The sequence below is a fragment of the Sarcophilus harrisii genome, chromosome 1, assembly GCF_902635505.1.
Source record: "Sarcophilus harrisii chromosome 1, mSarHar1.11, whole genome shotgun sequence".
NCBI classification, from domain to species: Eukaryota; Metazoa; Chordata; class Mammalia; order Dasyuromorphia; family Dasyuridae; genus Sarcophilus; species Sarcophilus harrisii.
The window spans coordinates 138,837,735-138,861,220 of NC_045426.1; the positions used below are offsets into that span (position 1 = coordinate 138,837,735).

Genomic DNA, 23,486 nt, shown 5'->3' on the forward strand with positions numbered 1-23,486 from the left:
TTATGTCTATGAAATCACTTTAGGATATGCAAGCATTCTGAACAAAAAGGCTTTCTTCTTTGTTTCTTTCCCCCAGTGATTTATTCATGGATAGTTCTTTAATTTTTTCCCCTTAATGTTCTTTATTCCAGTATTCTTTACTCCTCCTTGTATTTAGCCATATTATAAATACTCGTCTTCCTATTTACTGTTTATAATAAATGGTGACCTTAGTTCTAAATCTATTTCAACTGTATTATTTTTTCTACTTGTGAGGTCCAACAGCTAAATCATCCATGTCTATCTTTGCACAGAATTATTTCCCTAGGAACTCTGTAAAGCACAATGTGAAACTGATTAGGATTTTACAGTCCTGGTGATTTTCCTTCTGCTCTATTACCTAGGAAATGCTGTGATACAAGGAGCTGATGAATCATTTTGTAGGTTTTCTTTCCCCCATCTGCTATGATGATTGAAATTCTGATTGGTCATGGAAATTCCACCTGATTCAATTGATATCAAAATGCCAAAATGGTATACTTTTCTCTATGATAGGCATTGGGGTTGGGATTAACAGAAGAAAGGGTGGTAAAAGGGAATTCAATTAAGCATTCTTTATAATTAAAATGGACATCATACAAGAAAGAAAACAAATTAATGTATTTCTTCAGATAATATAACATTCATGTAAGATTTCACTTTTGTGGAGTGTATGTAACCTTTCCCATATCCATACTTGAGGGCTGGAATGTATTAAGATGTAATAGAAATGAGTAGAAAGATTAGAAAAAAGAAAATATGGGATCATTTTTCTTTCTTATAATAGCTAAAAAGTCTCATTATTGTGATTATTATGCCTATGAGCTTTTAGTTTATTATGTTGATCTATATCATTTATCTATCTTTCTTTGGACTTATAAGTCTCTTTTTAAGGATTCTGATTGTTTGTAAGATTGCAGACCTTTTATTGGGAGTAGAAATGAGCATGGAATAATTTTTTCCTTTGGTTCACTCCTCATCCCTTCTCACACAGGCTGGCTTTACTTGAAGTGTGCTATACAATAATGTAGCATCAAATCTCTTTTACTTCTAACCTGACTAAGAACTAGAACTGAATGGTACTAATCCTCTCTAAGCACCATTTAGAAACAATTTCTTGATCTTGATTTTTCTGGACTAAAACCTCTTTTGACATTTTAGAAACTCATTATAGAATCATAATATCTCAGACTTGAAAAAGATCTCTGCTTCCTGTAATTCTTGACAGATTAGCTTGCATGAAGCCATTGCTTGAAACTTCCAGTGTAAAGGAAATTCTTTTCTTCATTGCATGCCAGCATATTTTTCTCTCAGCCATAATGATGGAAAAGACACTCATCAGGTCAAAACTCTTCCCATTGTTCTTACTTTTTCTGCATAGGACTAAATAGAACAAGGCTAATCTCTCTTCCAAGTGACAGTGCTTCAGATAGTATGATGATTTTCCTTATTTTGGCACATTTTCAGTTCAAACAGCCTAATCCGTGAATCAGCTAATATTTATTAAACTTCTGTGTGCTATTTCCTCTGTTAGGCACTAAGGATATAAGGGCAAAAATGAAATGGATCTTGTTTGCCCTTCAGGAGCTTATATTCTTGAAAGGAGACAACATTTCATAACTTAGCACATACATAAATAGACACTAAATAATTGTGAAGTTTTTGAGTGGAAGTTACTAAAAGTGGAACAATTAGGAAAGTCTTCATTTAAAAGATACTGCTTGAACAGAGGTTGAAGTGAGGGTGCATTTTTTTTGGATCCCAATTCCGTCACTTAACATTTGGAATCCTTTTCGTTTATTCATCTTAATTGTAAACTTGATAAGTATGCTATTTGCCCTTAATCTAAGTCATTCTTCCAAAAGTGGTAAACAAAGCAGGGACTGTGGCAAAACCTTAGAGAACTTGACTAGAATTCAGTATCTGGATTAATATGAATTCATTCATCAATGTTCTTTAGATCTGGTCATTCAAGCATTGCTGAGTATACTTAATTAATTGTTCCATTATTTAACCTATATCTTTTCTATTGCTCCACAAAAAGATAATTGCCTTGCTACATTTAAGAGTGAGTAGTATCATGGGAAGAACACGGAATTTGGATTGAGAAGAGCTTGATTTTTATCCTACCCTCTTTTTGCTTCCAGTATGACCATGGGTAGTCCTTTAAAGTTTTTTTCTTGACCCTCTCTAAATCAATGTCTATGAAATTCCCTTAATTTTGACTGTCCAGATAGTTACCTCTTCAAAATAGGGAATAGGATTTAACAGTATGTTTTGTTTTTTATAGAGCCATGCTCATTCACTTGTTCATAGTCCTCCCTGACCATTTCCACTTTCTAAGTGTTCACAGACTACACCTTTATTTATGTGGTTTGGAATTATGCCAGAAATCAGTCAAGATCATTGGCTTAGAGTTAGAAACATATCTAACTTGTTCCACTTTTTTTTTCAATTGGAGCACTTCTTCATCTTATTTCCTAAATTACTTCTATTGTTCATACTTTTGCAGATCTACTTCATCTATTCTGTATGTAATTTGTAGATACCTTTTTATTTATGCTGTCTCCCACATTCAAATGGAAAGGTACCTGAAGGCCTTAATTTTTATTTATATATTGTTTTCTGAATGGAGACACAATGATTATGAGGCATCTTTCTCTTTTTTGTATCTCTGGTTCTTATCACAGGGCCTGGCACATAGCAGGCAACTAAAATGCTTGTTGATAGATTGATTTATAGATTTCTAAAATTAGAGCATCTGTTCAGTACTCAAATTTGCATATTCTTTTAAACCTAGTATCTTGAAACTGTGTTTTATTGTCATTGTGTTTTATTGAAGACAATGCTATTATATTTCTTAACTTGAGTTTTAAATGATTGTTTCATACTTCCCATTGTGAAGGTCATTTTCTTTATTAAAGAAAGTAATTATTAGTTGATAAATGTTGAGTTCCCCCCCCCAAATTATTTATCATTTTCCTTCTCATACCTTTGTTTTCTTCTTCCTTCCCCTACTCCCCCCAAAAAAGAAAAGCTGTAAAAAAGCTCACTTTTACATTGTTTACAAACATTGATTTATTCATAGTTTAGAATTCCTGTTATCCATTATCATTTGCTATGTATTTTTATGTGAATCTTTCCCATGTACATTTTTAAGCTGTTAATTAATGAATTTCCTTTAGGATCACTTCCATAATATAACCAAATAGGAGAGTAGAAGATCTACTTTGGCCTGACCCAAGCCAAACCCACATTGCTCTCTATCATCTGTTAGAAAACACTATATATAATTATTTGGAGATGCCCCACAGGAGCTACTCTTATTTGTATGATTAGATTATTTGAAATAATGTTCATATGAATAAAAATGTTTATTGAAGAGGTGATAAATGTTTAAAACCAAACATGTAATTCTTTCACCTCCTGTTCCCTGATTTGGATGGCTTGTGCCTTGGCCCTTTAATCTATTCTCTGATAATTATTTCCTTCTCTACCTCATAGCTTTAATCCTATGGTAATAATTTAAATTTTTGCTTCCATATCAACCTTTGACCTGGCCAAATTCTTGGGCTAGTTCTTTTCAGGACATCTCACTTTAATAAAGAATGTTCTTTCCTCATCTAAATTAATTTCTCATCAAAATCAGCTTTACCTTCTAATTTCCAATTTTTTATAGTGATGCCATAGATTATTGTCCTAGTTACTCTTGTTCAATTCTCCATGATTTCTATTCTTTACTCAATCCATTACCACATTCTTTCTCTAAAATGTCTCAAGCATATTTATTTAGTGTGTCAGCTTGCCAGGCTAGACTTTTATCATCTCTTGCCTGAGCTAGTGTAAAGAGTGCTTTTTCTACCCAGTTAGCATCTGTACTTGAGGGGGAATCTGGTTTATGTAAAAATGAATAGAGATTAAACTGAAAATAAAATAGGTGAGGGGAGCAAGTGAATTAGGAAGGTAAGAACATTAATGGAGAGGAGTAAAAAACTACTAACTATGGAAAGGTTGCCAGATAAAATAATCTAGATAAATGTCCATGTCTGGGTTAATTTCTGAGAGAATGAATAATTAATCATAGGGAAGAAGAAAAGAGTGGTTGTCATAGTGACCAAAGAAGGCATTTACATGGCATTTTGTCAAATTTAAAAATTTCAAACTTTTAAAAATTCAATAAATAGTTTTAATGAGAATAAGTGAAAGCTTAACTTCTTCAGCAGATATATCCAATTATAGTAAATATGTTCATTTTTATTTTTATTGAAAAAATTAAATAATATTTCCACTTCCAAATTGCCTTCTTCTTTTCTTCCTTTTCCCCCATACACCAAGAAGCCAAGAAACACAAAACTTATTATATAGATGCAATACAAAAGAAGTTCCCACAATAACCATGTCTTAAAAAAAAAGAAAAAGAAAAGAAAGCATACTTCAGTTTGTACTCTGAAGTCATGTTTTATGGAGTTCTTAGGAATTGTGGTTGGTCATTGTGTTGCTCAGATTTCATAAGTCTTCCAAAATTGATTATCTTTACATTGATCCTTACTAATTGTATATTTTTCCCTTATTCTAGTTATTTAACCTTGCATCCATTTATACAGGTCTTTCCAGGTTTCTCTGAAACCATCTCCTTCATTTTTTATAGACAGTAGTTTTTTTTTTTTTTAAATCGCATTCATATACCATAGCTTTTTTATCCATTCCCCAATTTATGGAAACCCTCTCAGTTTCCAGTTCTTTGCTACTATAAAAAAATTACTATAAATATTTTTTATATGAATGGATTGAGAGCTAATTTGGTCTTGGATTTGGGGGTAAGAAGGAGAAGTTCTGAATTCAGTACTTATCTCTTGACACTTATTGTTTGAGTAACTACTTTGGACAAGTCACCTTTCATCTCAGTTTCCACATACCATTCTCTAATTTTCGCTAAGAGAAGAAACTGACTCCTCTAGAAGTTCTTTATGCTAATGAGATCACAAATTCATTATGCATGATATAATATAGAATCTACATTAATAATTACACAAGCAAACATACACAGTCATTATATTTCACTTAACTGAAATATTATACTACTACTTTTTCTCTGGGATATATATTTTCTTAATATGGGCATTTATTTCTTTCATTAATTTATATTGTTTCACTAATTGCAAGATTAAATGTACATACATAATGAAAAAGTGAAATTAGTTTTTAGATTTATAGATCTTGACCTAGAGAGACCTCAGAAATGATGTAGTGAATGATTTCATTTTACATTTGAGCTTTAGTGTCTTGTTTAAATTTCAAAGCTAATAGGCACTAGAGGTAAGATTTGAACCTAGGGCTTCTGTCTATAAAATCAGAGATCTTTTTGCTGTACTATGTTCAAAAATACTGCTTGAAATTTTAAAAAGTACAAAAATGTTTTAAGGATTTTTTTCTAGTTAAGAAATTGTGCTTGATAAAATAGATATGGCCAGTGTCTGAAATGTTGCTTTTACTTTTTAAAATTAATGCATTTAATCTTGTGATAAGGTATCATTGTTTTCATTGTAGAGGATAGGTTAATTTTGAGTAGCTGATTTGTCATTGACTATACTATTTTTTAACACATGTATGCATATAAAGATAAATGTTGTAAATTCTGTAATGTGTTATAGCTTTTTTGTTTAAATATATCAGGCTGTACTTCTTGAGCGCAATTTACTCATGTTTAACTATTTTGAAAGGATAATATAAGATTTTTGAAAAAAATTAAGCATTTCAAATACACAGCATTTTGATCAATCTTTTCTTTGTTTCTTCCAGTGTATCCTATTCAGTACATGTATCAGAAGATTATCCAGGTAAAGTATAAAATTTCTATGTATTAAATTTTACTACCCTTGCTTGCCTAAAAAGGATTACTTTGAAGGCTTTGGATATGTTATCAACATTTTTTGGCTTGTTATGTTCTGAAATCTGCTTTTGAGGACTCTGAAGAGATAGATGCTTCAAGTATTTTGTTAATTGGGTAAACTAAGGTAATAATTACCTTAACTGTAGTAAATACATTTTAGATTTTTGACTGATTTTTTAAAAAAATGTTTTCCTGACCTTGTTTCAGATAAGAACCAGTAATTCACAAATGAAAATGAGCATTTATAGCAAAAAAATGAAACCTTCCAATTACATTATAATATATTATGTCCATAACTCAGCATGATCTAAGATGGTCTAAAAGCTAGTTTTGGAACATCATTTGGGCCTTTATGAAATTCCAGTCTACCTCCATTTACAAAAGCATTTCTCATTCTGTTCCTCATAATTTCACTGGTTTATGATCACAAAGATAAGTTTATGGTGACAAAATTGGAATTATTGCAAAAAGATTCTGCTGTGGACAAATAAAAAAAATGTAAAAAAAGAGGGGAGAAGATGGAGGAAAGGAAACGTGTTTTCTATTAGGAGCGTGACCTTTTTCTCTAGACATAAAATGATTCTTCTATTCTCTGATCATATGAGTAATTTATATTTTTCATAATAAAGAGGTCATCAATCTTTTTGTAGCTTCTTTATAGTCCTGTCTAAAAAACAAAATGTTTCATGTGAATTATGAAATGTGGTAATTCAATATTTAGCTATCAGTGACCTTTTTGTGTTTGCCTCCTCAAATATCTCTGGTATTTTTTTGTTCTATTCCTCTTTTTGGTCATTATTTTACCATATCATTATTTCTTATTAATCTACTTTGAAATTATCCTATTTCCACTAGATCTTTTCCCCTCCCCAAACTATTCTTTTTATTGCTGACTTTGAATGGTGACTTATTTTCAAGGAGAAATAAAAAAAAGAGTAACCAGAGTCCATGGATTAGTTTAACCTTCAATAAAGAAAAGAAGAATTGTATTTGACCATCTTCCACCAATAATTTCTTCAATAATTTGCCTATATTTTTGTTACTTTATAATAATCATGAAGATATGAAAATTGATACAGTGTCAGTTTTTCCCATTGACATTCAAATATAGCATCACAGATAGAGGAACCTGAAGCATGTATGTCTTATGATTATGGCACTTATTTTCTTCCAGGGAGAATCTATAAATTACTTCATTTTGTTTTAATTACATGTGTTATTGAATGTGAAATATGCTTTCCTTTTATGATATAATAAATTTAAGATTTATTTAGTAGTATTCGATCGTATTCACTAGAGAGTTAATACTCTGATATTCATTTTTTAATGATGAACATTATTAATAAAACAACTAAATTCACACACATATAATATGCACACATACATATGTTTTTATATATACCTTTTTAACATTAACATTTTTAACATTCATTATTTTGAGTTTTAAATGCTTTATGTTCTTTAGTTGCTCATCCACCCATTGAGAAGGCAAGAAATATATCCATTGTACAAATGAAGTCATGCAAAACATATTTACCTATTAACCATGTTATTAAAAAAACCTGAGAAAAATAAAATTAAAAAAGTTTCAATCTCTGTGTATAGTTCATCAGTTTTGTATACAAAAGTGGGTAGCATTTTTCATCATTAAATCCTTTGGAGTTTTCTTGAATCACTGTATGGATCAGAACAAATAAATATTTTATAGTTTATCATTATTGCAATATTATTGTTACTATATATAGTGTTCTTTTGCTTCTGCTCACTTCATTTTGCATCAATTTATTTAAATCTCCCCAGGTTTTTCTGCTATAATTCCCTTTATTATTTCTTATAGGGTAATAGTATACCACAAGTTGTTCAGCTATTCCCAAGGCATGGGCATCTCTTCAGTTTCCAATTTTTTGCTGCCACAAATGTGCAGCACAAATGCTGCTATAAATATTTTTGTACATATAGGTTTGGTTGCCCTTCGGGCATAGTTTCCCATTGCTCTGCAGAATGGTTGGATCAGTTCACACTTCTACCAACAGTGCATTCATGTCCATATCCTCTCCAATATTTATCACTTTAGATTTTTTGTCATATTGGCCATTCTGATAGGAGTGAAATGGTATCTCAGAGTTGTAGACCACTTCTTCTTATGCCTATAGATAATTTTGATTTCTTCTGAAATCTGACTGTTCAGATCTTTTGACTATCATCTGGAGAATGGCTGTTATTTTTATAAATTTGGTCATGTTCCCTATATACTTGAGAAACGATTCCTTTATCAGAGAATATTGCTGTAAAGTTTCGTTTCCAGTTTCCTGTTTTTCTGTTTTCCTTCTAATTTTGGCTGAGTTAGTTATGTTTATGTACAACCCTTTTAATTTCATGTAAGCAAAATTATCTATTTTAGTTTTCATAATCCTCTCTCTTGCTTGATCATAAACATTATCTTTATCCATAAATCTGATAGATACATTTTTTCCATTCTCCCCTAATTCACTTATGATGTCCTTCATTGTCCCTAAATCATTATCCATTTTGATGTTTTATATATATACATATATCTGTATATATATATATATATATATATATATATATATATATATATATATATGTATATATATATGTACTTATACACATATACACATGCATTTTTTAATTGTATGCTTAAATCATTGTTTTGTTCTTTCTCTCTTATTGATGTGTTTAAAGATGCATATTGTCCCCTAAATAGTTGCAATTTTATTATAATTTTATCATTCTTCTTAATGAAATTATTGGTTGTTTCAATGTTCTTTGACCCACACCATCTTTAGGATTGGGTCATTTAGCTTCTGGTTCACTAAAGTTTCAAGGATTTGCAGATTAAGTAAATCAGTATTTTTATTCTCTTGAAATTTGTTATTTTTTTCTTATATAAGTAGAGATTATTTCTTTTGTGGCTTTATTTAGTTGTCAATACTGTTTTTGAGATTATTGAGTTTATAATAAAAGTGTTTGAAAAGTTAAACCATTAAAATTGATTTTTTTCCTTTTTATATTTGGGCAATCCTGTTAATATGTCTTGCAATGTATGTAAACATAATTTTACATAATTTCTTTTATATGCAATGGGGGGCATATCAGTAGGCATTATTCATCCTTAGGAATTTTATGTCTATAATGGTATAATAACACAGCAAGTATACTAGAAAGATTCAATTGGTGGAACTAAAAATTATGCTTGAGAGAACTTGACAGTTCCTTTGCATTCTAATTTTCTGCCCGTTGCTTGGAGTACTCTTAAGAGATCCTTAAAGCATTTTGTTCAGAGTTATTATAAAAATAAAATCGGTAATTAGGATATGAATTAGTCACTGAACATAGCATGGTACTATGTTAATCATCAGTATACACATACTTCTTGTATATAGGCATATAGATAATTACTTTTTTTTTTCTTTTGAATTGTTTATATAATTTTTTCCTCTATTAGGTGGAAAATCAGCTTTACCCCTCCTGATCCTTTTTTGAAAAGAAAGCACTTTATATAGATAAATGTAAGTTATGATAATGTCAGTTAGGATGCTTGATAGTGAATAATTCAATGACATATAGCTAGGGAAATTATCTCACTAGCTACCATGGACAGCGCAGTAATCATCTTGTCAGTTGTCATCAGAAGGTACTGCTGGATGTGCAGTCCCTTGTCTAGTGGGCTGCAAGTAGAAATATCACAGGTCTGCCCTGAAATGATTAAACTGATCAGGCTGCCTAAGTAAGGTAGCCTTACTTGGTCATAAGAAGAACCATAGGTCCAACCTTTTACCTCATAATCAGGTGCTCCCAGATAAAAAGATCATCATAATTGATCCTTTTCTCCTCCATCTTAGATAGGTCTAGGCCAAAGATAGTTCTGGAACTTTCCCCACACCCATTTTAGGGGGATTTGTCTTAAAATCTCAATAGGGAAAATTCCCAAACAAAAAAATCAAAATGTTGATTTTATTCTAAAAAGGTTATTTGACTTAATATTGATTTTTAAAGGATATTTTCTTGAATCAGATTTATAAAAGAGGTATGACTTTAGGGTATTGATTTTATCACTAGAAATTATATTCTCTAGAATAAGATTTCAAAGATCATCTAGTTTAAGCCCCATGTTTAAAAACAACAACAACAACAAACTTTTGCACAGTTTTAAGGGATTTCAAGATCATTAAACTTAATAGCAGAAAAGCTAGGTTTCCCCTTTTCAGAATCCCAATTTCTATGTGATTTAGTTCTGTTCCCTCTATTAAGTGTACATATACCTTTTTGAAGGTATATGTTTAAAGTAGAGCTGAACATGCTAGTAACTTATGGTGTAATTGGTAGAATATTAAACAGTAAGTCAGAAGACCTGGTACAGCCCAAAGAAGACTGCATTTCTAGTACAAAGCTCTGACTTCAATTCCAGTCTCTGACACTTACTACTTTTTTTGTGAATTAGAGGAAGAAATCTCACGTTTCTTATATGTAAAATGAATTGGTCTGAGTGATCATTGAAGTTTTTTATAGCTTCAACACTTTATTATGCTACATATATTTAGAGAGATAAATAGTGTGACAGTTACATTTCATATATAGATTGTATACATATAGTGATATATATAGCATGTGTACATATATGTATACACACATATAGTTATTGAAAATATAGTTATATAATATTCATAAATCCTTTTTATTTATAATTTTTATCATTTTATGTAATGATAAGACAGAAACAATTGTTAGTATTTAAGTACATTGTAATCTTATATTTTGTTTTCAAATTTTATTCACCAATATAACAAGAATGGAAATTACTTGTCCTTAGGAATAACAATGTTTTTAATAATGCTTGAAACTTTTTACATTACTTATTTTCAGAGTACTTTAAAATAGTATTTAAATAATGTGTACTCATTGACTTATTCATGTTATTTTGAAGAGTTTTTCATTTAGATAAAATAAGGATGCTATTGGATACATTTAGAATGTTTTTGCATTTTTGATAATCATTTGTCAAAATTTTTCTTAATTCATTTTAGATTTTTTTCCTTTCATTTTATCTCAGCTCTTAAGGTGTACTCTTCTTGTTTCTCGATTCAAATCCATTGTTCTACCATTTCACTAAATTTACTTAATAGTTTGTTTTTGAGATACCAATTTAGACTATAGTTTGTGAAAGTTAGAATAGTGGTCCATAAAAGTCACATCAATTTCTCTGTTGTAGTATTGGCAGCAAAGTGAGCAAAAATGACTAACCATGGGCAAGTAATTTAAACTCTGACCTCTGGGCAGTTCTTTGAGATGCTAAGTGAATATCTGAATCAATGGAGGGAGTTCTGATAGTTTAATTATCATCTTTATAGAAATGATTCTTAAATGCACAAATCTAATTCTAGTTTGTTTCATTAGGGATCGGCCAACTATAGTTCAGTTACTATCTGTTTTTGTACTTTCTTGAGATTTAAGAATATTTTTTAAAATACATTTTCATATATAATAATGCTTTATTTTAAAATCTATAAAATATACTTATCTTGAGGCAGTACACAAAAGAAGGCCACTTAGGGATTTGGCCTCATGCTGGAGGCCCATGATATAGTTGTATTTCTACTGCCTCAAAGATATCTTGCATTGGATATTCTATAGGCATCTCAAACTCAAGGATTTGAAGGGTTTAAAAACTCTTCCCTTTCCTCACCTTCTATAAAGACTGTCAAAGTCACAGAATCTTCTCTGTCATTTGGGTATACAATCTAGGTTTTATTGATTCCTTGAAATTTCTCTCCAAAAATTTACTTAGTCATATCCAATCTTGAGCCAAAGCTTGTCTTCTTTATCTTCATAACCTCTCATATATGTTGTCTTCTCTCCATTAACAATTCTGGTTAATGTGCTCATTATCCAGACTACTCAGATAGCCATATAACTTTTCACCCAATTATATTGGTATACATGGAGAGAGAGAGGGAGAGAGAAGGAAAGAGAGAGGGAGATGAAGAGGGAGAGGAAGAGGGAGAGGGAGAGGGAGAGGGAGGGGGAGGAAGAGGGAGAGGAAGGGAGAGAGAGGGAGAGAGAGGTAAAGGGGGTCGGAGGAAGGGGAGAGAGGTAAAGGGGGAGGGGGAGGGGGAGAGGTAAAAGGGGAGAGGGAGAAGAGGGGAGAGGTAAAGGGGGAGGGAGGGAAGAGAGAATACACATGGGAGATTAAATACATAATATTTTTACTTGAGGGGGGTTGTTTCATTTGCTTTTTCTTTCTCGTGTTTTTTTTTTCCTTTTGGTCTGATTTTTCTTGTACAACATGACAGATACGGAAATATAGTTTAAGACTGTGCATGTATAACCTATATCAGATTGTTTACTGTCTTGGGGAGAGGGAAGGAAACAGAGGGTAGGAGAAAAAATTTGGAACACAAAATCGTATAGAATGAATGTTAAAAACTATCTTTATATGTATTTAGAAAAATAGCATACTATTGAGATAAAAATGAGACTAGAGAAGAAAGAAAACTTATATGGTGGAATGGCAGAGAAAGAAATTTAATGAGACCTTATGGTCACTGAAGCAGTGTGAGTTGTTATGAGATGCTTACTAACTAGCCACCAGTGATGGTACTTTCATGACCTGGGAGAAGGGGATCCCAAAAAGTAAGGAATGGAAAAGGTATCCAGCTTACCTCCCATATGTATCTTCAGATTTTTAAAAATTACTTGCCTTTACTCTCTGTTCTAATCAAATAGGCTGTTCACAAGCTTGAAATCCCATTTCCCTCTTCTGTGACTGTACAGCAGCCAGCCATTCCCTATGCCTTCAGTTACTTCTTACTTTTTTACTTTTGCCTCTTGGACTACCTGGCTTTCTTTAAAGCTCAGTCCTACACAATCTATAACACAAAACCTTCCCCTGTTTCCCAAGCCATTGTTTCTTTTTTCCCCCTTTTCTCAAAATATTCATTGTATGGCACTATTCCCCTAGCAGAATGTACAAGTGTTAAGTCTAGGGACCATTTCAGTTTAATCTTCATAACCTTAGCACATAGCAGAAAGTAGTTTACATAGCAAATAGCTAATAAATATTTGAATTAAATTGTACCTGCTGATAGCTGGTTTGTCTAAAAAAATTGTAATTGTTGGTGAGAGTGGTGAAAAGTGAACAATATTAGATAATAAATCATTTTGAAAACAAGGGAACAACATGATCTTGTGAGTGCCAGTGTGATGTAGTGGATTCAAGACTGGCTTGGACACAAGAATACTCAGGCTCAAGACATCTTGTTTTAGGCAATGTCACTTATAACAATTGTTTTAAAAATGTGTATTTGTTCCAGTACTACTGATATATGAGAATAGTTTGAGCTAAATAGTAATTGGAAGGTTGCTTATGTGCAAATTTCATTAGTAAAAAACACTAAAAATGAAAACTGCATCACGATAAGTCACAAGCCACAACACTTCTATCATCTGCTTCTACAAGCAAACTTCAGGTCTTTTTTCCAGATAAAGTGACATATTTATTGACCTCTGCCTCTATAACTTTTCCACTTACCTTCTGCTATTGCCATGGTCCCCACTCTTTGCCTCCTCTTGATGTGGATCACTAATGCCACCTGCTCATCCAAAACCTCTAATTTTTCTGCACTTTGGAACACAGATTAGACAGCAATCCAAGACAGTGGATATGGTCAAAATGTAGTATTTATAATATATTTTATAATCATTTACCATGTGTGAAACCATTCATTTTTATTAGTTTCCTGTCTTTCTTTTTTTATGTGTAACCAATATAGTTTTTGTGCTTTGAATGCTTAACACCATTTTCCTATAAACCTGATGTTGTTTTTATTGTCATTTTCCATAGTATATTGAGGGAATGCATATGTTACATTATAGAAAAATTTGATTATATAGATCTTAAGGAATGAAGGCCCTCAGAATCGTGTAGTAAATGGAGTCATCCTAGAAATGGGAAAACTGAATTCTAAGCCAAAAAAAATGACTTGGCTAAGATTTTATAAGTGGTCTCAGAGATGGGCATTGACTTTATGATCTTTTACTTTGGAATCAGTGATACATACACACACACACACACACACACACACACACTGTATCATACTACTTCCCTTAAATGTTCCTCATATGATTTTTTTTATCAATTCACTTAATTTCTAGATTAACTCTATAATTAACGCTCTAACTCTCTAATAATTATAAATTGCAAATATGATTTGGTAATGGGACTTTCCATGTCAGAAACTGGAAACATTGAATATCCAGATTATAAAGAAAACACTATATGAATTAGGTCACTCATGGGCTTGGAGAACTTGGCTCCTAAGAATATTACAGTAAACATGACTTAATGGATTTGAGATCTATGATATTCACTACAAATACAAAATCTTTCCTGACTGGCCCATAAAAAGTAGTCTTATGTGACCTGAAATTTATTATATCCTGCTATGGCTACTTAGTCACATAAGCAATTGTTAAACACTGGAGATACTACAGATACAAAGAAAGGCAAAATTTATAAAAAAATCCCTGTCCTTAAGAAGTATATATCTATAAATATAATTTATTTACATAACTACATATATAACATAAATATAAATTACCATATAATTATAGTCATGTGGTACAATATAAAATATTATAATGTAAATAGTAATATAAAAGGGGAAGAAATTAACAATTGGGTGGAACAGAAAATGGAAAGGCCTCCTTCAGATAGTGACCTTGAAGGAAGTCATGAAAATTAAAGAGATAGAGGTGAGGGAACAAAGGATTCCAGGAACAGCGTTAAGTTAGTCAAAAGCATCTAGAATAGAGATGGAATGTCATGTTTAAGAGGGAGTATTAGTAAGACAATGTAGTTGGATTTTAGAGTTCAAGGATAAGATATATGAAGGTGGGAAAGGCAGGAAAGATGCAAATTTATGGCAACCATTAAATGCCTTAGAGGACTTCATTTACTTTTTCATTTATTCATTCATTGATATATTTATTTTAGAAAGCTTTACATACTAAGTGGAGTAGGGTTTTTTTTTTTATTCTAGAGACATTTGGGGGCCGACTTTTATTTTTTGAGAAGAATGATATGGCCACACCTATAGTCTTAGGCTGTTTGAGAATTTTACTGAGAAATAGAGATAACAGAAGCAGGGGAATCAAATCCAAGGTATTCTTTAGAGCCATACTAACTCAAAATCAACAGAAAGTTTATTTTTAGTAGTGTAGGCCAAGGACCAGTGAGTTCAAAGCATTGTATTTAATGAAATTTCCCTAGAAGACAGGTTCCCTAGTAACATTGTGCCTTAAGGCTGTTGATGCCTGCCAATTCTGATCATGTTCTTTAATTGACGACTGAGGCATAATTTTAGACTTTGGATGTACCTCATAGATCATCTATGGCATAGTGAGGTTAAGTGAATTTTTCAATTAATATTACATGGACAATAAAGGGTAAAAGTGGGATTTTGAACACAAAGTTTCTTTGAATTAAAATTTAGTTACTTTTTTATTAACTGACAGTGCTTTTTAGATGTCCTCTTTCCATATAAGTCTTTGTTATCTCTGACTCTGAGGATTAGGACTATTTCAGTTTAGCTAATTAAAAACTCTTAAATTCTGTTGTTAAATATAAGGGCCTGTAAGATCTAATTTCAGTCCATTCATTGTTCTTTCTGCATTTGTGGAATTTTAATAGGAAACTCATTATTTGAGATCTTCCAGGTATGTCAGTAATCCTTGAAGCCATAACATACAAATAAGCACACAGAGATCATTGGAAGAATTTCAAGACTTGAAGTTTTAGAATTTATATCCATTCTTCTTTTGACATTCATCCTGCCTGAGTTACCTTCCTAAACCATTCTTATGAGTCTGTCTTCAGAGGGAAAATAGAGATATTTGAACATCTCTCTTCTACTTCTACTAAAGTACTTCTACTTTACTTCTACTAAAAAACTTGGAAAGGATTTTATCAAAAATATAAGCATAGATTAGAGTCCTAGAACTATAAAGTATCTTATGTGTAATCTACTAATTATAATAACATGCCTTTATTTTTAAAAGTAACAGGTAGAATATTAAATGTCACATAGTTGATGGATGACTGCATCGAGATTCTTATCTTAAAGCTATCTTAGTTGTTATTTTCTTACTTGAGTATTAAACTTTCCTTGAAATTCAGGATCTTTTGCCTCATAGTAATTTTGGTCACAAAAAGGACAAAAGTTATTTATTTAGATCTGTTTGAATAAGACCAAAAACAAATCTGTGATGCATACATTAGAATCAGTAGAATTCAAATCCCATTCCAAATCATATTGAAAATGATAAATAGTAAGAAATTTCTCCCCTCTTAAATAGCTAGTTGTTTGCTTTTTCTAGTCAATCATGGGATTTAGAATTGGAAGGGAGCTTAGACATAATTTTGTTGAATGCTTTTATGTTAAAATCTTACGACTGAAGCTGGTCATTTGGTTAACTGAATAAGTAGATCCACTTACTCCAGATCCAGTATTCTTCTATGATGTGCTTACTTTGTTTCCTCTTGTGCAACAGGTTATGATAATAGTAAAAATGAATATTACAAATTGAGATCTTGAATGTCTTTCAGAAGCTTGATAGATAATGGGATGCTTAAAGGCATATAACCAAACCTAATTTAGCCTGCATTTGCCAAAAAATAGACTTTTTCAGATAACTGATGCTTTCCCCTTTCAGTGTCACTATTGTTTTATTTTGACAATTTTTGTATAATTCCTTTGAAAATGTACCCTATAATTTCCTGTCTTCTTGAACAGACTAACAAAAGGTGAATCAAGGCTATCAAGGTCATCTTTATGAATGTCCATTATTGTATTATGCAGTAATATTGTTCTGTGTCTACTTTCTAATTTTTTCCTGTCTCTGTACTTAATCTAAGGGTGCCAGCTCCCATTAATTTGTATGGCAATTGTACCTACTTCTAACAGGGAATGACTTGGTTGTCCCTTGCCTTTCTTACTTGCTATTTCTAATCCACTATAGACTTGAGAACAAGATATGCAAGTTTATGAAATGTTATATTAAATCAGCATCAATAAGGCACTGAATGAAGATTCCAGTAACAGAATGTCTAAATTTAATGAAGGGAATTGAAAATTCTATATTTAGGGTTATGGTTTAAGGGATTGAATTTATTGGAATGATGGTCTCTGAATAAGCAAAATATTCTATTTCTTCTTTTTAACCAATTTTGAACCTAAAACTGTGTGATACTTAGCTTTTTGTGGCTGTCTAAAGACATGTTTTTATGGTTAAAATAAAACATTGTTTATATTACTCAAGATTTAAAACAGTACAGATGTGTGTGTGTGTGTGTGTGTGTATGTGTGTGAATAAAAAGTATTGATTTGGATGACTATCAATTAAAATTCTTGTTCTCACTATTCTGACATAATATTATGAGAAATGTTCTCTAGGATATATTTAGCCAATCTGTATATTTGAGTAACATTAATGTAGATGAATACAACATGCTATTATGATTCTGTGGAGAACAGACAGGATTAGCATATATGTGTGTGTATATATATATGTATGTATTTACATATATATATATGTATATATATATATATATATGAAAGAACTTTCTAGTTTTATGAGGAATTTATGTGTCTCATTTTTATCTTCATAACAACTCAACAATATATGTGCTGTTATTATCTAAAATATAGATAGATATGATAATAATATATTATTATTAATAAAAGAGAAAAGTAAGATACAGAAAACTTAAAATACATATTTGTCTAGGTTCACCTAACTAGTAAGAATCTGAAGTTGGATTTGAATTCAGTACATTCTGATTCCAAATTCAATAGTTTATTAATTATCCCACCATTTATATGGAATTCTAATAATGAAGTAGCTACTAAGAAATATTGATACTGAGCATAAATACATGATATAAATGGTAGGTTATTAGGAATATATTGAGAACTATAAATGCTGTTCCTGAAGATGAAATAGTGTTTTAAACATGACATGCAGTTTCTTTACCTCTTGAATCTATTGTGTCTATTTACCCTTTTATATTCACTATCTGCTTATATTCTCTATCTGAATTTAGATTCTTTTGAGACTGGAAATATAATTTTTTAAATTTTATAATTGTATCACCAGTATCTAGCATGGTAAATACTTAAGTATCATTTAAACCTACAATGTAGACACCTAAATACTACTTGTTGGAATTTATTGGATTGTATTGCATTCTTTAATTGACAAAATATAAGAGAAAGATGAGAATGCTGAAGGCAAGTTAAAATTGTGGACCTCATTGTTAAATTAAAAAGAAATTAAATATGAAGCTAATCTTCATTTTGATTAAGGGCAATCTAGATGAAAGCCTGAGAAGATAATAAAACAGCCATTGGCATGTGATATTAACATATTTTTGGAGTCATAGAATTGGCTGGAATTTAGAAAATATAAAAAGCTCATTGTTGAGTTTTAAAAAATTGATTTTATGTAGCAAAATATTACCTCTGAGGTTATCCTTTATCACGTTCCATACTTATTAAAATCCTAAACAATTTCTTGAAAGGTAAAGCACCATAAAGAATGTTGACGCACATTCTGAGTTACTCAAATCAAACAAGACATAAAACAATGGAATATGCTCACCAAAGGTGTTGGCCACTATTATAGAATATATGAAATGCAAAGTTCAAATGGAAGAGCTATTTCGTAGACATTCTGACTGGAGTTTTTAAGATGCTTTGCTTTTCTCATGACATCATGGTGTTTGCATCAGACTCTACATTATTTCTGCATGTCTCAAATGAGAGCAGTGATTTAGACAAAGTTCCAGGATTCACTATCTTTATTCAAGCATTCTGTTTAGCAGCATTTGCTATTTGTCAGAGGAAGGAAATAAATATGTCAGAAGAAAATGCACACCGAATTTCATTTGAGAAGGAAGGAAATAGTTGAAAATAAAAGCAAATTTCTAAAATATTCTTTAAGAATATTTTAATATGCTATTTGCTAAATGGAGGCATTTGAATGTTTGTAATCCGTTTCAAATTAATTTGGGATTGAGGATGTTGGCTGAATCTTATACTTTAAAGTATATAGAAATATAAACATTTTGGAAATTAGATTTAAAATAATTTTATTATCTCCAGTGTTCTCAATAAAATTTTATGGAATTTTGGTCTTTGGACAGCTTCTAGTGTCATTCTTTTTGAAATTACTATTAAGGAGTTATGTTCTTTCTTACATGAAACTTTAATGGTTGTGTTATAGTATTTAGCCAAGTTTAGGGCTAATACTTTCATTTCCTTTGGGGGAAATATGTAGCTCATAACTGCTTAAAATTTAAGAGATGCTTTTGGAGCATGTGAATCAGAATTCTTTTTCTATTAGAAATGACAGCATTTTCAAAGTGGTCCTTCACCATTATTTCATGCATGATTCATCAACCTAGCTCAACAGGATTATAAATGGAACCATTTACGTTTTAGGTAGTAATAAAGAAATGTCAAATACTTTTAATCAGTTTATTGTAAACATAACATTTAGCATCAGTACAATGAAACATACTTCGAAACTATACCTGTTAATTGATTTCACTTAAAAATTCTCTTGGAGTTATGGTCTAAATTTATTAGAGTTACCTGAATATTATGGTTAAGTTAAAAGTACATTGTATTTGGGGTTCTTTTTTCATATTGCATTATTTCATAAAAATCTATAGATTTTTGTTTTATGGTTCTCATACTTGTAGGTCTTAATTGCATTATGGCATGCTATTATATTTATGTGCCTCCAATTTACTTTCCTTTTGGATTTTTAAGTTGCTTTCTTTGGTGGGAAAAGGGGTGGAACATTACATTTAATAGTGTTATAAATTAATCAAATGGATAGTTTTTTGTTTTGATAATAGGGTATGTTCCTAATTATAGATTAAATAAGAATGCTTTTTAGAGAAATTTTTTAGGATTTTAAGTGATCTGAGATTCCTTTTCTCTTGCAGATAATACATATGTTTCAAGTTCAGACAATGATGAAGATGTACTAGTTACCACTGAACCAATTCCCATAATTTTTCATCGAATAGCAACAGGTAATGTTTTCAAATAGATGTATTCAGTTTCAGAAATAATTTCCATTCCTATTCAGAATTGTCTTAAGGAAAAGCAAATTCTGCTATGAATCTAGCTATATTTTTTGTTTGCTTTGTAGAATTAATGATTTTTAAGTTAGAAATTATTAACTTAAATAAATTTAGAAATATAAAGGATTTTACCTTTGCTTTTTGTAATTATGAATGACCAATTTGAATTTATGATGATTTTTTTTGTGTTTTTGTGTTACTTTTTTGTAGCTTTCCCCTCCTTTTTAAATGAAAACATAGAAAATTTAAATATTTAGTTTATATTCATTTTGAAAATTATGCCAAGGGAATTCTAGATCTAGACATGTAAATATATATATGTATACTTTATTTTTCAGAAAATTTCTATTTCTGTATTTATATTTACCTATGTATGTATGCCCTACATCTCTAGATAGATAGATAAAATACATATTTGCTTCATTTGTGTGTGTGTTCATTCTTACTTTTGGCAAAGTTCAATAATGAGTATATGGATGGGTGTGTGTGTGTGTGTGTGTGTGCGCGTGTGTGTATTTTTATATGTACCTTATCTGTATGCCTTTTCTTAAGGAAAGTGGCAAATAGATATGCTAATTCAAAAATTATTCAGTATAGACATTTTATATTAATATTGTTTTTATGGAAACTTTTGAAACATCAGAAACAACTGCCATACTTAATGTCTTTCTAATTTATTTTCTTGCAAAGGAGCATGTGGTTGGATGAAATTTTAAAAATATGTAGAATTTAAATATAAACCTAATAAAATCGTTGTTATGCAGAATAAAGATTTGTTTCATAACCATGATTAAATTTTAATTTCAGAATTAAAAAAACCCAATGACATTCCATGTTGTTTATCCATAAAATCAAAATTACAAAAGGAAAATGGAGAGGTAAGTTAGTGTAATTTACACATTGACTTTTCTCTTAAATCTATACTTCATTTGCTTTCTTTATTTCTGTTTATGGAACTTATATTGTCATATCATCCTTCATGTTTGTAGGTCCCCTATTAATTATCTTGCATGCTTTGGATCCATTACATGTCATTCTTCATCTTTTTTCTACTCCTGGCCTTACCTCTATAGCATTTCACTTGATAGTTCCCTCATCTCCTACAATATCATTATCTTCTTTAAGACCTACCTATAATCTTGAAACAAATAAAATTCAGATTTTGAAATTGACAATCAATGAGCATTTTTAAAACATCTACTATATGCTAGAACTCCCTAACACCAAGAATACAAATAAGGGTAAAAAACAAATACAATGGAGCTTATAGTCTAATAGACATTAGGCTAACCACTTTGTATAAACAAGATATAAATAAGATAAAATGTAGATAATTAGGGGAGGGAAATTGCTAGAAAAATGAGATCAGCAAAGGCTTCTTGTAGAAGTTAGTGTTTTGTCTGGGACTTGGAAAAAGTCAGATGCTGAGGTAAGGGGGATGGTGGATATTTTGAACATGGGGAATAGTTGGTCAAAATGCCCGGATTCAGAAGATGGAATACCTTGAGGAACAGTAAGGAAACCAATGTTCCTGGATTAGAGAATATAAACCAAGGTTTCATATAAGAACACAAGAAATAGCAAGGATGGGGGACTTCTTATGGAGCATTTTGAATTTCAAATAGAGGATTTTTTCATTAATCCTATAAGCAGTATGGAACTTCTGGAGTTTATAAAATAGGGTCGCTCTCCTCAATCTGACATTTCCCTTCCTTGAAATCCTTTTCACAAATTGTCTTTGCACACTGTTTTCTAGCCAAAGTGAGTTTACCCCTCCCATCTTACAATAATCTCTGTACTCAGGGGCAGCTAGGTAGTGCAGTGGATAGATCACTGGCTCTGAAGTCAGGAGGACCTGAGTTCAAATATGACTTCAGACACTTAACACTTCCTAGCTCTGTGGCCCTGGGCAAGAAACTTAATCCCAATTGGCTCAGCAAAAAAAAAAAAATAAATAAATAAAATAATAATAATAATCTCTGTGCCTGGAGTAACCTCCATCTGTCTTACCTATAGAATTGTTGCTCATCTTTTAAACCCACACAGAAATGTTGTATTATCTATAAAGCCTTTCTTAGCCATCAGGGTTAGTAATATCCTTCTCTTTGAGTGCTCACATAGGACTTAAATTTATTTTAGGAGGCTGTAGATTCCTCTTAACTTGTTTTGTTTCTTTATGATAAGCTTCCTCGTTTTGTCAGTTCAATGAGGTAGAGACTATTTTTACTAAGCCTTGTATTATTTCCCAGTCATAGCACTGTATGTAGTACCCAGCAAATGTCTGTTTAATGGATGGGTGGGTAAGTTACATAGATGTGTATGTTTGCAGTATTGTTCATTGAAATATATTAGTGGGGTGTGTGAAGAGAAGGAAAAGGAAAGGGAGAGGAAGAGAAGAGAGAGAGGAAGGGGAGGAGAGAGAGGGGGTGGGAGGGAAGGAGAGAGGGAGAGAGAGAGAAGGAGAGGGGAGGGGAGAGAAAAAAGAGAAAGAGAGAGGTGGGGAAGAGAGAAGGGAAAGAGGGAAAGAGAAAAAAAAACAGAGAGATACAGGTAGAGACAGAGAAAGAAGGCTGCGTATTGTGGTTCTAGGATTAGCTTTGAGGCTAACCTTGTTTAGGAATCATAGGATGGTATGTTTATATATAGTCTATGACCCTTGGCAAGTCCTAGACAGATTTCTAAGTCTATAGTTTGCAAAACATAGACAACATATCCAAGACATAATTCATTATCTTCATGATCCTCATCCTTTGCTCTTCCTTCTTTCTATTTTTTCCCATATATTGTAGAGGGCATCTCCAGACTTAAGTAATCACCTAATCTTTTGACCTGGTTGTAATTCTTGACGCCTGACTCTTTCATCCCATCTCCCATTCACTCTATTGAAAATTGCAGTTAATTTCAGCTCTTTAATAATTCTATAACACTTCTCCTCCTCCTCCCTTCTGACATTGTTGCTCCTCCTCCATCACCTCACACCTCAAATATTGTAATAATATTTTCCTTGGTCTCCTTTTTCCTGGTTTCTACCTAAATCAGTCCATCAACTATTTAGCTTCCAAATTAATCTTTAGTATTTCACTTTAGTTTTCAAGATTAAATATTAAGTCCTCTGTTTTTAAGCCCTTCAAAAGAATCTCCCTCCACCTTCCTCTGCTGACTTTCATCTTCTTTTACCTTGTTTTCCCTTATCTACTCTATGATCTGATGATACTGGACACTGTCCTCTTTGCTGTTCCTTGTGACGAGACATTCTATCTTCTGACACAACACATTTTCATTGACTACCTCCCATGTGTGGAAATGCTCTTTCTCCTGTCTTAGCCTCTTGGCTTCTTCAAATCTTAGCCCATATTTTAGAAAAATCACTTTGGTAGCTTCATATAATTCAGGTACTTCTTGCCC

The 23,486-nt window shown here is 31.5% G+C and overlaps 1 protein-coding gene across 2 annotated transcripts in view; it reads left to right on the top strand.

Annotated features, from left to right (window-relative positions):
* Window positions 1-23,486, top strand: part of PARP8 (poly(ADP-ribose) polymerase family member 8) — a 221,345-nt gene that overhangs the window by 112,687 nt on the left and 85,172 nt on the right. For both annotated transcript variants that reach the window (XM_031964876.1, XM_031964883.1), the window contains 3 exons: window positions 5,818-5,855; window positions 19,941-20,030; window positions 20,889-20,959. In XM_031964876.1, coding sequence (XP_031820736.1) covers window positions 5,818-5,855; window positions 19,941-20,030; window positions 20,889-20,959 — 199 coding nt within the window. The remainder of the gene's footprint in view (window positions 1-5,817; window positions 5,856-19,940; window positions 20,031-20,888; window positions 20,960-23,486) is intronic.